At 38.7% G+C, this 13611-nt stretch overlaps 2 protein-coding genes across 4 annotated transcripts; both read left to right on the top strand.

Moving 5' to 3' along the window:
* The first annotated feature begins 1065 nt into the window (after positions 1-1065).
* On the top strand, positions 1066-2531 carry LOC121258277. The gene has a single exon (XM_041159743.1). It carries the CDS (start codon positions 1540-1542, stop codon positions 2089-2091), a length of 552 nt encoding a protein of 183 aa, XP_041015677.1. The 5' UTR covers positions 1066-1539; the 3' UTR covers positions 2092-2531.
* Positions 2532-4158: 1627 nt separating this feature from the next.
* Positions 4159-13052, top strand: LOC121257645 (KH domain-containing protein HEN4-like). 3 transcript variants are annotated; one of them, XR_005939258.1, is made up of 8 exons: positions 4160-4995; positions 5230-5673; positions 5784-6059; positions 10549-11040; positions 11115-11197; positions 11782-11888; positions 12145-12256; positions 12653-12670. XR_005939258.1 is itself a non-coding variant. In XM_041158765.1 (7 exons), the coding sequence occupies exons 1-7, from the start codon at positions 4339-4341 to the stop codon at positions 12672-12674; spliced, it is 2142 nt and encodes a 713-aa protein (XP_041014699.1). In that variant the 5' UTR covers positions 4159-4338; the 3' UTR covers positions 12675-13052. The 3 variants fall into 3 exon arrangements, 2 of the variants coding, with proteins under 2 accessions (XP_041014699.1, XP_041014698.1); XM_041158765.1 differs by lacking the exon at positions 11782-11888 and having other exon boundaries at positions 4159-4995; positions 12145-12312; positions 12653-13052; XM_041158764.1 differs by lacking the exon at positions 11782-11888 and having other exon boundaries at positions 4162-4995; positions 12653-13052.
* Positions 13053-13611: the final 559 nt, after the last annotated feature.

Consider the following 13611-nt stretch of genomic DNA (forward strand, 5'->3'; position numbering starts at 1 on the left):
ATCTGAAGTGACAATCTAACTTTCTAACTATTATATTACATTTAGATGTTAAGATGAGTTGAGTTGAGTTATGATTAGTGGTAGTATGAAGTGAGTTCCATTGAAATGAGTCCTTTTTAGATTGAGATAGATTTAATTTTTTATATTAAAATGTATGAAGTAAAATGATATAAATTTTATAATTTTTTTATGACAAGTTGAAAAAATAATAGATTCTATCAATGATTAATTTAAAATGAGTTGAATTTAGTTCAACAACTAAACACAACCTCGTCTTCTACTCTTAGGCATCTTAAGAGTAATATTGGCATTATGTTTTCGTGACAAGTTATATTAATATATGTCTATATATTGAGTTGGATTAACTAATTCCACGTTTTTTTTCCTTCCACGATGTTACACAGCTAGCTGTGTTATATCTATGATCTATATATAGTTAAATGAATTGATTTTTTCAATAAAATTTATAGTTTCGAAAAAGGAAAAATATTAATGTCCATGGAAATAGGTTTTCAGCACCACCACTACTAATTTACCCAAGGAGACGAAGGCTTCGCTGAATTCGCTCCAAACTTGTTGAAGTATGAGTTAATTATGGATGAATGGCATTATGACAGCTGGCCTTTGCATATTAATTTGTTGACTATAACTTTATTTTGCATATAATATATAGCTATGGGGATGTTCAACAGAAAGTAAATCCGAGATATAAAGGTTGATGCTACACAAATCTCCAACATCCATTGTGTTTATTATAATTCAAACTTGGGTTTTTTTTGTGTTTCTAACTAAGAGAAATATTTTAGATACAAGTAAATTTTATAAAAATAAATTTACAAACTAGCATAACTTGATGTGATATATTATAAATAGATTATAAAATTATTTTTATTATAAAATAAATATAACGTATTATATAATACGGTATTAATTTAACGATTTAATTTTGATTTAACCGCTTCTCTTACAATAAATCAGAGATTTCGTTACAGATATGTTGGTAACTACACAATAGTTCCTCACAAAAGCCTTTTTTTGATTTGTTTTCCTCTATTCCCAAGTCTCTTTCTGATTGGAACTTTACTCCCACCGTCATGTTTCTTTCAGTTTCCCATTTCCATACCAATACGACAATACCTCTCTCTCTCTCTCTCTCTCTCTCTCACTTCTATAAATTTCCCATTGCTCATCTCACTTCCATTTTCTTCCTTGTGCTTATTACTCATTTGGCTTCTTCTACCTTAGATTTCATCTGGGAATCTCTCATTCTTTCTGTTCTTGCCCTAAACTCTTGGATTTTGATTTTTTAATCTTTGTTAGCTGCTTTGACTCTCACATCTTTTCACCTCTTAGGCTGCATTTCCCTTCCATCCCATTTGGCTAGTTCCCATTCCCTCTGTTCTTGCACGAAATCTTTGATCTTCCCTTGCTACATTTCAGTTCTTGGGTTATCAAGAGATATCAATTTTGGTTCTTGGGTTGTGTTCCTCTCTCTTCGATTCACTCTTTTTTTCTTTCTGAACTTTTATTCTAATTGCAATGTCGCAAGGCTATGCTATAGAGCTTTACTTCGAAACCGCCCTCGAAAACCAGGTCTTGAAGGCCTGGAACGTGCTCGCTAGCCGCAAAATCAGCACGAAACTCATCGAAATCCAATCACGTCCACATATCACCCTCTTCTCCAGCCCCTCCATCGATCCTCCAATGCTTGGAAACGTTCTCAAGAACCTTGCTTCGAAGCAGGAGTATTTGCCTCTATCTTTCTCTTCAATCGGAACTCTTCCCGATGAAAACAACGTGCTTTTTCTCTCGCCGACGCCATCGTTGTCGCTTCTCCAGTTCCAGGCGCAACTGTGCGATGCAATGCAGAAGGAAGGGATCGAGATTTCGGATGAGTATAGACAGAACTCTTGGATTCCTTATTGCGCGGTGGCTGAGGAAGTGCCGAGCACTCGGATGGCCGATGCATATAGCCTAGTGCGGAAGTTGAAGTTGCCGTTTTCTGGGTATGCAGTGGACCTAGGTTTGGTGGAGTTTCCTCCGATGCGCGAGGTTTTCTCCTTTGTGCTTGGCAATTCGGAAGAGGCATGAGGTTGGTTTCAAAGCCTTTCCTTATGTGTTACTCTGAACCTCTGTTTTCCCTCTTTTTTTCGTTCTTGTTTTCTCTTTCCCGTATGATTGTGGTGCCTTTTGTGTTACTGTAGAATGATAACAATGGCGCTATTCAGAGCATATTTTCAAGATTTTTTTTTTCTCAAATCTCAGGAGTTGTAAAATTCTTACTATTCAGATTCTTTCCCTGTTTTTCATACTAATCTTGTCCGGAACTAATACAAGAATTGCAAGAGTTTAGAAGCCTAGAAGATGTCTTTTTGCATCTTTTAATGTTCAAAGAATGTCTTCATCTCTGTATTTGCGAGCTCTGTCACTACGGTCTGAGTCTGCCTGCCCATATGTTATGAACTCGAATGACTTCGATCGTGTTGGTTTCCATTTACAGGGAACTCAAGAGCTAGCAATTGGTATGTTATTTTTTCTTATGTATATGAAAATTCTCTAGTTTTTCTTATTTGAAAATAGTTGGCTTATTTTAAATATATTATTATGTATAAAAATTCTTGAGAAATTAAACATTTTACATTTATAATATATTCCCAATCATTTATCTTTTACGAATGTATTTGACAAAAGAAATGAGGGAATATTTCGTGAAGAGATAATAGCAATATGATTAGAGTAGATCACTTAACAATGTGTTTACCATTATGAAAGGGAATAAAGAACGGCTCGGTTTGGATTGAGAGGGGGCTCTCAATCTATCTCATCTCATATCATTATTACAATTTTTATAAATTCTCACATAAAATATAATAAACAATTTAATTTTTTAAATTTTAAAACAATAATAATATTATAATAATATTTTATTCAATTTTTAAATTTCATCTCCACTCATTTCATTTCAACTCATTATCCACACCTAACCTAAGGGGCTGTTTGGAAGAGGTTTCATCTCACTTTATTCCCAAATATCACTCGAATACAAACACTTTTTAATTTAAATATTCAATTTTTTTATCTAATCAGTATCTAATCATTATAACTTTTCCAAACTTCTAAACAAAATACAAAAAACAATTTAATATTTTCAAATTACAAAACAAATATAATATTAAAAAATTATATTATAATAATATTATAATTTTATTGTATTTTTATTCAACTTTTTCTTTATACTTTTCTAAAACCCAATAAAACATCATAACTCAAATAATTTTACTATAATTTATAAATTATTTTACTACTATTCACAAAATTCTCATATCATTTCATTCTCCTAGCATCTCCTAAGAAATGATTTTGAGTAATATGATATGAATCTAAATTATTCGAATTTGATTTATTTAAGTTTGATTATGATTAATTTCTATACGGTCCGAGTATTGTGATTTGATTCAAATGACTCGACACGAATTAAAGTTTTTATAAATTTTATAAATTACCTTAAACATGGGAGAGTCCATATGTATTTTTTTTTTTCCGTAGATTCTCTCAAATTTTACCATTTCATAACGGGTGATGATACCTTATACCTCCTTATTATTTATTTATTTATTTTCCTTTTACTATTTAAATTTGGATTAAACATAATATAAAAATAAATTCAATAAACTAACGTAATTATATAAATTAATTAAAAATAAAGAATGTCAAGTTTTATAAAATTGAGTTTATTTTTAATTAAATATATAATTATATTAATTGATTAAATTTTTTTTCTTCTAAATTATATAAGAAGGTTATATTGTGAAATTTTTAATCTAAATTTAAAGAGAAAAAAAAAGAGTAATACTACGTATAGTCTCTAAATGGAGATTGCATTGTAAGGCTAGTTAATTTTATCTTTAAATTTTTTTAAAATTATAATAATATCTTTATCAAAATAATATTTTTTTATTTATTTAATGAAGTGTTTGCATGAAGTCTCTAAACGGGTATTGCAAATAGAATTTATTAAAAAAAAAATAATAATAAATGGGATGTAAGTGTAGTATCATTATTTCGTAATTCATACTAGCCTAAAGAGGCGCTTGCTTCAGTACGGCGTCGTTTCACTGATCTCTGTTCCAAGGACCAAAACCCCTTTCGCTTCTTCCGTCTCTATCTATCTACCACTGCAACTCTCCAGAGTCCAGTGAGACCGAGAAATAGACAATTTTTTTCTTTTTTCTTTTTTAAAAAAACCTAACAATTACATAGAGCGAGAGAAGGAGAGGGAGCGAGCGAGAGAGAGAGAGAGAGAGAGTGTGTATGTTTGTGCTGTGAGCGTGTTAGATTATGGGAAGCACCTATCTTTCTCCACCAGGGAAGCGTCCGAACTCGACTCTCTACTCATCCACCACACCCTCCATGCCCGACTCCTACCCTATCCCCTCTAACGGTTCCTCCAAGCGCTCCAAGCACCCACCCCCTCCCCTCTCCATTCCCCCCGGCCACGTCCCCTTCCGCCTCCTCTGCCACGCCTCCCGCATCGGTGGCATCATTGGTAAGTCCGGCAGCGTCATCAAGACCCTCCAGCAGTCCACAGGCGCCAAGATCCGGATCGAGGACGCTCCGTCCGATTCCCCCGACCGGGTCATTCTCGTCATCGCCCCTGGCGCCATCTCCGCCAAGGTCACTCTGAAGAACAACACTGGCGCCGGCAAAGGAAACGAGTTCCCGAATCCCGACAGTGTTGTTGAGGTCTCGAAGGCGCAGGATGCCCTGCTGAAGGTTTTCGAGAGGATACTGGAGGTGGCGGCGGAGAGCGATGGCGTGGATGTTGGTGTCGGTATTGTGTCGTGCCGTCTCCTGGTGGAGGCGACGCAGGTAGGGTCCGTCATAGGGAAGGGAGGTAAGGTCGTCGAGAAGATAAGGAAAGAGAGCGGCTGCAAAATTAGGGTTTTGACAGACAAGTTGCCGGCCTGCGCCTCACCGTCTGAAGAGATGATTGAGGTAAGGTTTGTTTTGAACTCTCATGGAGTCGAACATTCACTGATTACTTGCTTTCTTTCCAGTATAATGTGTATTAGGTTTCATCTTTTGTGCTCTAAATTTTGGATTTTTCGACTAGATGAGCTAAAGTTTATAGGCCAGGATGTTCGTAGAGTAGGTGATGAGTTTCTATTATACAATGTTGTAGACAACTTATCTCTTGTTTCCTTGTGGAATGCATCTACATTGTTGCAGGTAGAGGGGAATGTTTTGGCTGTAAAGAAAGCACTTGTTGCTGTCTCTCGCTGTCTTCAAGATTGTCCACTAGGTGATAAGACAAGGATGATTGGAAGCAAACCTGTGGAAGCAGTTCCCCGTGAGAATTTACCTGACCCGCATTTAGATCATCTTCCTCAGAGAAATCCTGGGCTATACACGACGCCAAGCAGCTCAATCAATTATGCCTCAGGAGTTCATCCAATGTCAATAGAGATTGAGAGGGTTCCTGCAATTGAAACAAGAACACTACAGCAGGACGTTATTTTTAAGATTCTTTGTTCCAATGATAGGGTTGGAGGTGTAATTGGAAAGGGGGGTGCCATTGTGAGGGCTCTTCAAAATGAGACAGGTGCTACTATATGTGTTGGAGCGTCTATAACTGAGTGCGATGAACGATTAATTACCATTACTGCATCGGAGGTCTGTTGTTGAGTACTCTTTTTCTCTCTAACAATTGCATGATTTACATGTGTTTATTTATGGGTGTATGGGTTATTAATAGGTTTTATGGTTGGCTTTGTTGTGTGTAGAATCCTGAATCACGATATTCTCCTGCACAGAAGGCGGTTGTTCTTGTTTTCTCTAGGTGTGTAGAGGCAGGCATTGAAAAGGGGCAAGATTCAGGCTCAAATAAGGGGTCACCTGTTGCAGCACGGCTTGTTGTCCCGTCAAACCAAGTTGGTTGTTTGCTGGGAAAAGGAGGTGCAATAATTTCAGAGATGCGAAAAGTTACAGGTGCTGGAATACGAATAATCGGTGGTGAACAGGTCCCAAAGTGCGTGTCAGAGAATGATCAAGTGGTGCAGGTGCGACATTGTCACTCCTTTGTTTAAGTACAATGGAAGGATGGCAAAATAAGCTTCAATTTTGTTCATTCCATAGTTTTATGTTGGGGGGAGGGGGCAGGATGGGGGAGTGTTTCTTATTAAAAGCATGCATAGATAATTATAAAAAAATAAAAATAAATAAAAAATAAAAGTATGCATAGATTATTTTCAGACTCAACTTAATAGTCAAAGGTGGGCTTGGGATACATCTGGGATTCAATTCCGCTAGATTACCTAAAACACAGTTTTGGTGGGTGGGGTTTGTATCCAGTTTACTCCCTAGGAGTGGGTCCGAAAGGCCCTATATTTGGCTATTATTGATTTTTTTTTTTATCAGTAAAAATCAATTTTCATTAATATGAATGAAGATAGGCATGGCCTATGTACACAGGTGTATACAATAGAAAACACCTAAATACATTCTTAAAAACTAAATTAGAGCTAGGAACTCATGTATACTGTTTCCATTAAGAACAATGGCTGAGAACCATAAGAGTAAAGTGTGTAGAAAAAAAATTCTGAAGCTCCTCCATCGATCGCTCCCTATCTTCAAAACAGTATGCATTCCTTTCCATCCATATACACCACATAATACACAACGGGATCATCTTCCAAACTGCTGCTACCTGTGAACAACCTTGTAGACCCTTCCAACAAGCAAGTAGGTCCACCACCTTTGCCGGCATAACCCACGCAACATCCACCCTACTAAATATCCCATTCCACAACTCACTCGTCACCTCGCAATGCAATAGTAGATGGTCCACTGATTCTCCATGTTTTTTGCACAAATAACACCAGTCCATCACTATGAGGCCCCTCTTTCTTAAATTATCCGTGGTTAAAATTTTTCCAAGTGCAGCAGTCCACACAAAAAAGGCCACTTTGGAAGGTACGCGTGACCTCCAAATACTTTTCCACGGGAAATGTTCATTACGTTGTGATACCAGAATTTTATAGTATGTCTTGACTGAGAACTTCTTGCTGTCCTTACACCTCCATTGTAGCCTATCAACCTGTGCCATTAATCTTCCTGAAGAGTATATCACACTAAAAAATTCAGAAACAATAGGCAACTCCCAATCATGATTAGCCCGAGTGAATAAAATATTCCACTGATAAGAGTCTTGGGCAAACACGTACAGATCCGCTATCGAAGCCTCCCTATTACCCGCAATCTTATGTAGAGCTGGAAAGGCCCTCTCCAAAGAACGCTCTCCACACCAAACATCTTGCCAAAACTTGATACGAGTGCCCTGGCCAACTACAAATCTAACATTATTTTTGAAGCACTTCCATCCCCCCCTTATATATCTCCACAAACTCACACCATACAACCCCCCCCCCCCCCCCCCCCCCCCCCCCCCCCCCCCCCCCCCCCCCCCCCTTCCTTTACTTCATTAGTGCACCATTCCCCCCCAAGCACCTCCATGTCTGGAGACTACCACTTCCTTCCACAATGACTCCCCTACTTCTTGATATCTCTATAACCACTTTCCCAAAAGCGCTTTATTGAAAATCCTCAAATTGTGCACACCTAAACCACCACTCGAAACTGGGGAACAAACTTTATTCCAACTAACAAGATGGAATTTGGTTTCTTCCCCTAAACCGCCCCACAAGAACTCTCGAAATAACTTCTCTATACGATGCACCACCCCTGCCCGCAACAGGAATAGAGATAGGAAATATGTTGGGAGGTTGGATAAAGTGCTATTGATCAAAGTTAGTCGCCCTCCCTTCGATAAATACAGCCGTTTCCACCCTGCCAATCGTTTCTCCACTCTCTCAATAACCCCTTCCCATATACCTCTAGCTTTGAAAGTGGCCCCCAAAGGAAGGCCCAAATATTTCATCGGCAAAGAACCCACTACACACCCCAACGTTTCTGCTAATGTACCGATATGAGGCACCACACCCACCGCCACCATCTCTGATTTGCCCAAGTTCACCTTGAGACCCGTCACCGCCTCAAAGCACAACAAGAGTGCCCGTATGGCTTGGATTTGACTCACCTCTGCTTCACAAAAGATAAGTGTATCATCTGCAAATAAAAGATGTGAGATCATAACAAAACCAAAAGTACTGTTGCCTGCCGAAAAACCCGTTATATAGCCTTCATCAACAATTGCCTTCACCATCCAGCCTAGTGCCTCCATAATAATAACAAATAGAAATGGAGACAATGGATCCCCTTGCCTCAATTCGCGGGAGCTGCAAAAGAAACCCGCCGGATTACCATTAACAAGCACTGAGAAACGCACAATAGATATGCAATATCGAATCCATGAGATCCACCTGTTACCAAAACCACATCTCCCAAGTAAGTAAAGGAGACAATCCCAGTTTACATGATCATAGGTTTTTTCCATATCAAGCTTACAAAGTATGCCTGATTTACCCTCCTTTAACCTCTGATCTAGACACTCATTGGCAATAAGCACTGAATCAAGTATCTGCCTCCCCCGTACAAAGGCATTTTGAGACTTCGAGATGATTTGCTCCATTACCACACTTAAACGATTAGCCAGCATCTTGGAGATAATTTTATAGATCCCATTCACTAGACTAATGGAACGGAAATCATCAACTTCCAACACTCCCTGTTTCTTCGGAACAAGGGCTATGAACGTCGCATTGAAGCATTTTTCGAATTTTTGGAAGGCATAAAATTCAAAAAAAACCTGCATAACATCACATTTCACAATCTCCCAACAATGTTGAAAAAACCCCATCGAAAACCCATCCGGTCCAGGTGCTTTGTCTTTGGCCATGTTTCTAATGACCTTATGTACCTCATCTTCTTCGAAGGGTCTTTCCAACCAACTCGCACTCTGTGTATCAATGGACTCAAAAGACAAACCATCGAGCTTTGGCCTCCAACCAGTCGTCTCCGTGAGTCTCATAGTAATTCACAATATGGTTCTCTAAATCAGAGGGAGAAGAGAGAACTTGATTACTTGCCTTAAGGGACTCAATATTGTTGTTACGCCTATGAGAATTGGCCACCCTATGAAAAAACTTGTACATTTATCCCCTCCTTTTAGCCAAAGAGCCCTGGATTTTTGACGTCACGATATTTCCTCCATCAACAAGACCCTCTCTAATTCAGTCACCACGACACTCTTCCTCAGCAGTGCCTCTTCCGAAGCATTTCCCCTCGACACCTGTTCCTCCAATTCCTGAAGCTCCTCTAATAGGCTAATTTTCTGGTTGTCAATATTGCCAAATACTTCCATGTTCCACCTCCTTAAGTCTTGCTTTAAAGCCTTAAGTTTCCCAGCGAGAATGAAGCTAGGAGTACCCGAAAACTCATAAGAAGACCACCAAGATCGAACTTTCTCAGCAAAACCATCCACTGCTAACCACATATTTTCGAACTTGAAGTACTGACGACCCCTATTAATGCCTCCACAATCTAACATAATAGGAAAATGATCCGAGCAACAACGGGCTAGTCTCTTTTGGTACAACTCCGAATAGTGGGTTTCCCAAGAAGGAGAAGCAAGAAACCTATCTAGTCTCGACCACCCCCTACTATTAGACCATGTGAACTCATCCCCAGCAAGGGGAAGATCCATAAGATTCAAGTCAAACATGAATTTAGAGAACTCTTCCATTGCAATTGAGTGGCGAATATTCCCTGATCTCTCGCTTGGAAAACGAACGATATTGAAATCCCCACCCATACACCACGGCACATCCCAAAGATAATATACACCTGCCAACTCCTCCCATAGCCTTCTCATTTCTCTATTTTGATTTGGCCCATAAATGCCTGCAAATGCCCATTCCCACCCATCAAATACATTTCTAAATAAACAAGCCACTGAAAAAGTCCCAACACACTCCTCCACCACCTCCACACTTCTTTTATCCCACATCAAAAGCACCCCCCCCCCCCCCCCCCCCCCCCCCCCCCCCCCCCCCCCCCCCCCCCCCCCCCTAGACGCTCCTTCCGACACCAAGTATGACCATCCCCATAAGCTACGAATAAGACTTTGCTCAACCAACCTTAATTTTGTTTCTTGAAGACACACTACATCCACCTTCCACATTCGCAACAAGGTTTTTATGCGAAGGCGCTTGTTGCTTTGGCTATTATTGATATGAGAGTGTTTGGCCACTTGTTGCATTTTATGGTTTCTTTTTTGGGTTAGTAACTCCATTTTTTTTTATTCTTAGATATTCTGAATTTCAGATTGTAATTCCTTAGAAGTAGCTTCAATACCCTCCTTGTATATTTGAGCTGTCTTTTTTTTTATTAGAAAATAATTGTACTTCTCAAAAAGAAATGTTTGTGCTGGTAGTTTAATATGCTTATTGTTTGGAAGAGAGCTTTAAGCAAACTGTATAATCCAGTTTTCATTTAGTGAGCCTTTTTGTTTATAGTGGCCCAAGTCAAATAGGATTATCTGTAATTGCTACAAGGTTTTCATTTACTTTTCTATTTATTTAACTTTGACAGATTTTGGGAGAGTTTTCAAATGTTCAAGATGCATTGTATAATGTAACTGGTAGACTGCGAGATAACCTTTTTTCCAGCACCCAGAACAATGTTGGAGCAAGGAGCAGTTCCTCTGTATTAACCGATTCCAGCCCCTATGGAAGAATGAGAGATCCTGGTCCTCTTGGAAGTCATCCATCAGTTGGTGTCTCTCATAGTCTTGGCCGACATGCTACCCTAACTCAAAGTACAGATCCTTCAGTTGGAGCAAGGAGCAGTTCCTCTGTATTAACTGATACCAGCCCCTATGGAAGACTGAGAGATCCTGGTCCTCTTGGAAGTCATCCATCAGTTGGTGTCTCTCATGGTCTTGGTCGACATGCTACCCTAACTCAAAGTACAGATCCTTCTGTTGGTCTCAGTCAACATGCTACTTTAAGTCAAAGTATGGATCATTATGCAATTACCCATGGTTTAGACCGTCCTTCTTCACCAAGGTCATGGACGTCACAGGTAAGACTCTCTCCCCACCCTCACCCCCACCCCCTCTCTCATGATTTTGCCACTTATGGTGGGTTCAATTGCAGTCAGCAGTTGGAGTAAATCCAAGAAGCATCACTGATGTTGGCAGGGGATTGACATCTCTTAAAGGTGGCTTAGAACTTAGCAGGTTCGAACACGCAACTCCATTCTATCTAATTGGAATTCTATTTCCGTTTGCATGGGATGATTTGTGTGAAAATCAATTTGTATCAGATTTAGCACTAAGTATCTTTTATAAGTATTGGTACAAAGTACAAACAAATAGAAAAGTGTAAAGCATGTATGCATTGTCTTTTGGTTTGAGGAATCGGAATCAAGTTTGGGTTAGGTTGGAGGGTTGGTGGGAGATTTTGTATTATGATACCTACAACTTTTTAATATCAAACTAAGCAATGAAGGATCAATACCACTTATAAAAAAAGTAACGAATGGTCAAATTCAATACCAATCAAAATCAAATAAAAACATAAAAGTAAAAAAAAAAAAAGATAAATGGAGGCCACTAAGTTCTGATAGTGGGCTCCATTATCAGTTCTGATACCAGTTGTCAGGAGGATAAACCTTGGGCCATTGCTATAGATTTTAATGGTCCCAGCCTGATTTCCTTGTATCTACTTCTAGTTCTTAACTAGGTGTATTACCTTGTATACTTCCTGTGTACTTGGGCTATACTTATTTCGGTATTAATAAAATACCCTTTTTACTTGTAGAAAAAAATAAAGATTATCAAAGCTTTAATGGTTTTTGCTCTATGGAGTGCTAAATTAGATCTGCAGAGATAATGAAAGGTCCTTTTCAAGTTAAAATTTGAAATAATGGTGAGCCTTTGCTTGCAATTAATTCAGATGCACATAGGTAATTCAGTTGATATCTAAGAATAAAATGCGAGAATGTGCATAAACTAATCAAGCACAACATTTAAAAACAAAATGTACCGATAACAAAAACTATATAGTCCATGTACTTCTGACTGAAAAGCATAATTGAGGAGTATAAAATGTCCACAATGTCCAAAACTGAGTAATTGCATGCATCTTTTATTTAGTTTCTGACACTTTTTTTTAATGTTTGCAGCGGAAGCAAATCTGCCATTGTGACAAATACAACTGTAGAGATCATAGTTCCTGATAATGTTATTAGCTCAGTTTATGGGAAAAATGGTAGCAATCTGGCTCGTTTGAGACAGGTAGCCCATACTCTATCCATTCCAGCAGTATTGCTGTGTTGGCATCATTTACACCAGTATCAGTTATAGATTTTAACATTATGATTTTTAGTTGATAATGGCTGCCATCTCTACTTATAACTTTGGAAAGCTTTCCAAAAGTTTAAAGTTAATGAACTATTTCAAAACTCACTGAAGTGCTGCTACAACACAGTTGCATGCCTGAAAGCATTTGAGCTTTTTGCAGATAAAGAGTACCTCTTGGTTTTTTGTTTCTTTCCTTTCAGTACTTTCTTTCTTTCTACCATTTTATCCCAAGCTGTACTTTTTCTGATGCTCGGATACTATGGTGGTTGTCGTTGTTTAATGCAATTTTTTAGAACCAACTTGTACTTATCTCTGGGTGTTTCTGATCAGATATCGGGTGCCAAGGTCATAGTGCACGAACCTCTTTCTGGATCAAGTGACAGGATTGTTGTCATATCTGGGACACCCGATGAAACCCAGGCAGCTCAGAGTCTCCTCCATGCATTCATTCTCACTGGATCATCGTGATGAAATTTTCTCATCCTCCCTTGGCTCATATTAGTTCTCAGAGAAGACAACTCCAGTTTGTTGCTTGTGTTAGTTGCTCTCTCTCTCTCTCGCTTTCTCCCCCAAAAAAAATGTGTACATTGCAATAGGAAGATTCGGCCCTTCTGTATATGCCAATTCCTGGCATTTTTTTGGGAAAAGTTGGCTCTAATTTAACGAGTAATTATTCATGGCTACTGATTCGTATTTTTATAATAGGATGAAAAACGCTTGAACCCTTTTTCTAACTTTCAGTTTCAACCCATTTTCAGACCCTTTGTATAATATCTATTTCGCAAAATGCCTGCATGATACATGGAGTTTTGCACTTTTCCGGCTTAAGAACAGTGACATGCCAGCCAGAATAGCAAACTTTCAACTTCCATTTTCATTTTTCACTCTAGAGTTATTGGGGGAGGGGAAGAAGAGAAGCTTAGTTAACTTCATGGAGATTAAAACAAGGGTAAACATATTCTCCCCAAGTAGCATAGTCTCTTGAATGCATCACCAAAAACCGGTACAACAGTTACTACTTCCAAACAAAGATCTGATGGAAGCCAAGGCGGCTGGGGTGGGTTTGAGTGTGATTTCCACACTGTCATGGACTCCTTGCAGCAGTGGCTCACCATCCATATGCCAAAACTTTCCTCTTCTTTGCTGCTTCGAATATGCTTGCACACTTATCGTCATTGAATAGGACCCCAAATGTGACCTTCCAGACACAAGCCAGTTTTTATTTTATTTACGTTAGGAAGACCCAAATAACATATTGAAGTACAAATCGAAATAAGCTTATGTAAATA

This window comes from Juglans microcarpa x Juglans regia, chromosome 3S (assembly GCF_004785595.1).
Source record: "Juglans microcarpa x Juglans regia isolate MS1-56 chromosome 3S, Jm3101_v1.0, whole genome shotgun sequence".
In the NCBI taxonomy this organism is placed as follows: domain Eukaryota; kingdom Viridiplantae; phylum Streptophyta; class Magnoliopsida; order Fagales; family Juglandaceae; genus Juglans; species Juglans microcarpa x Juglans regia.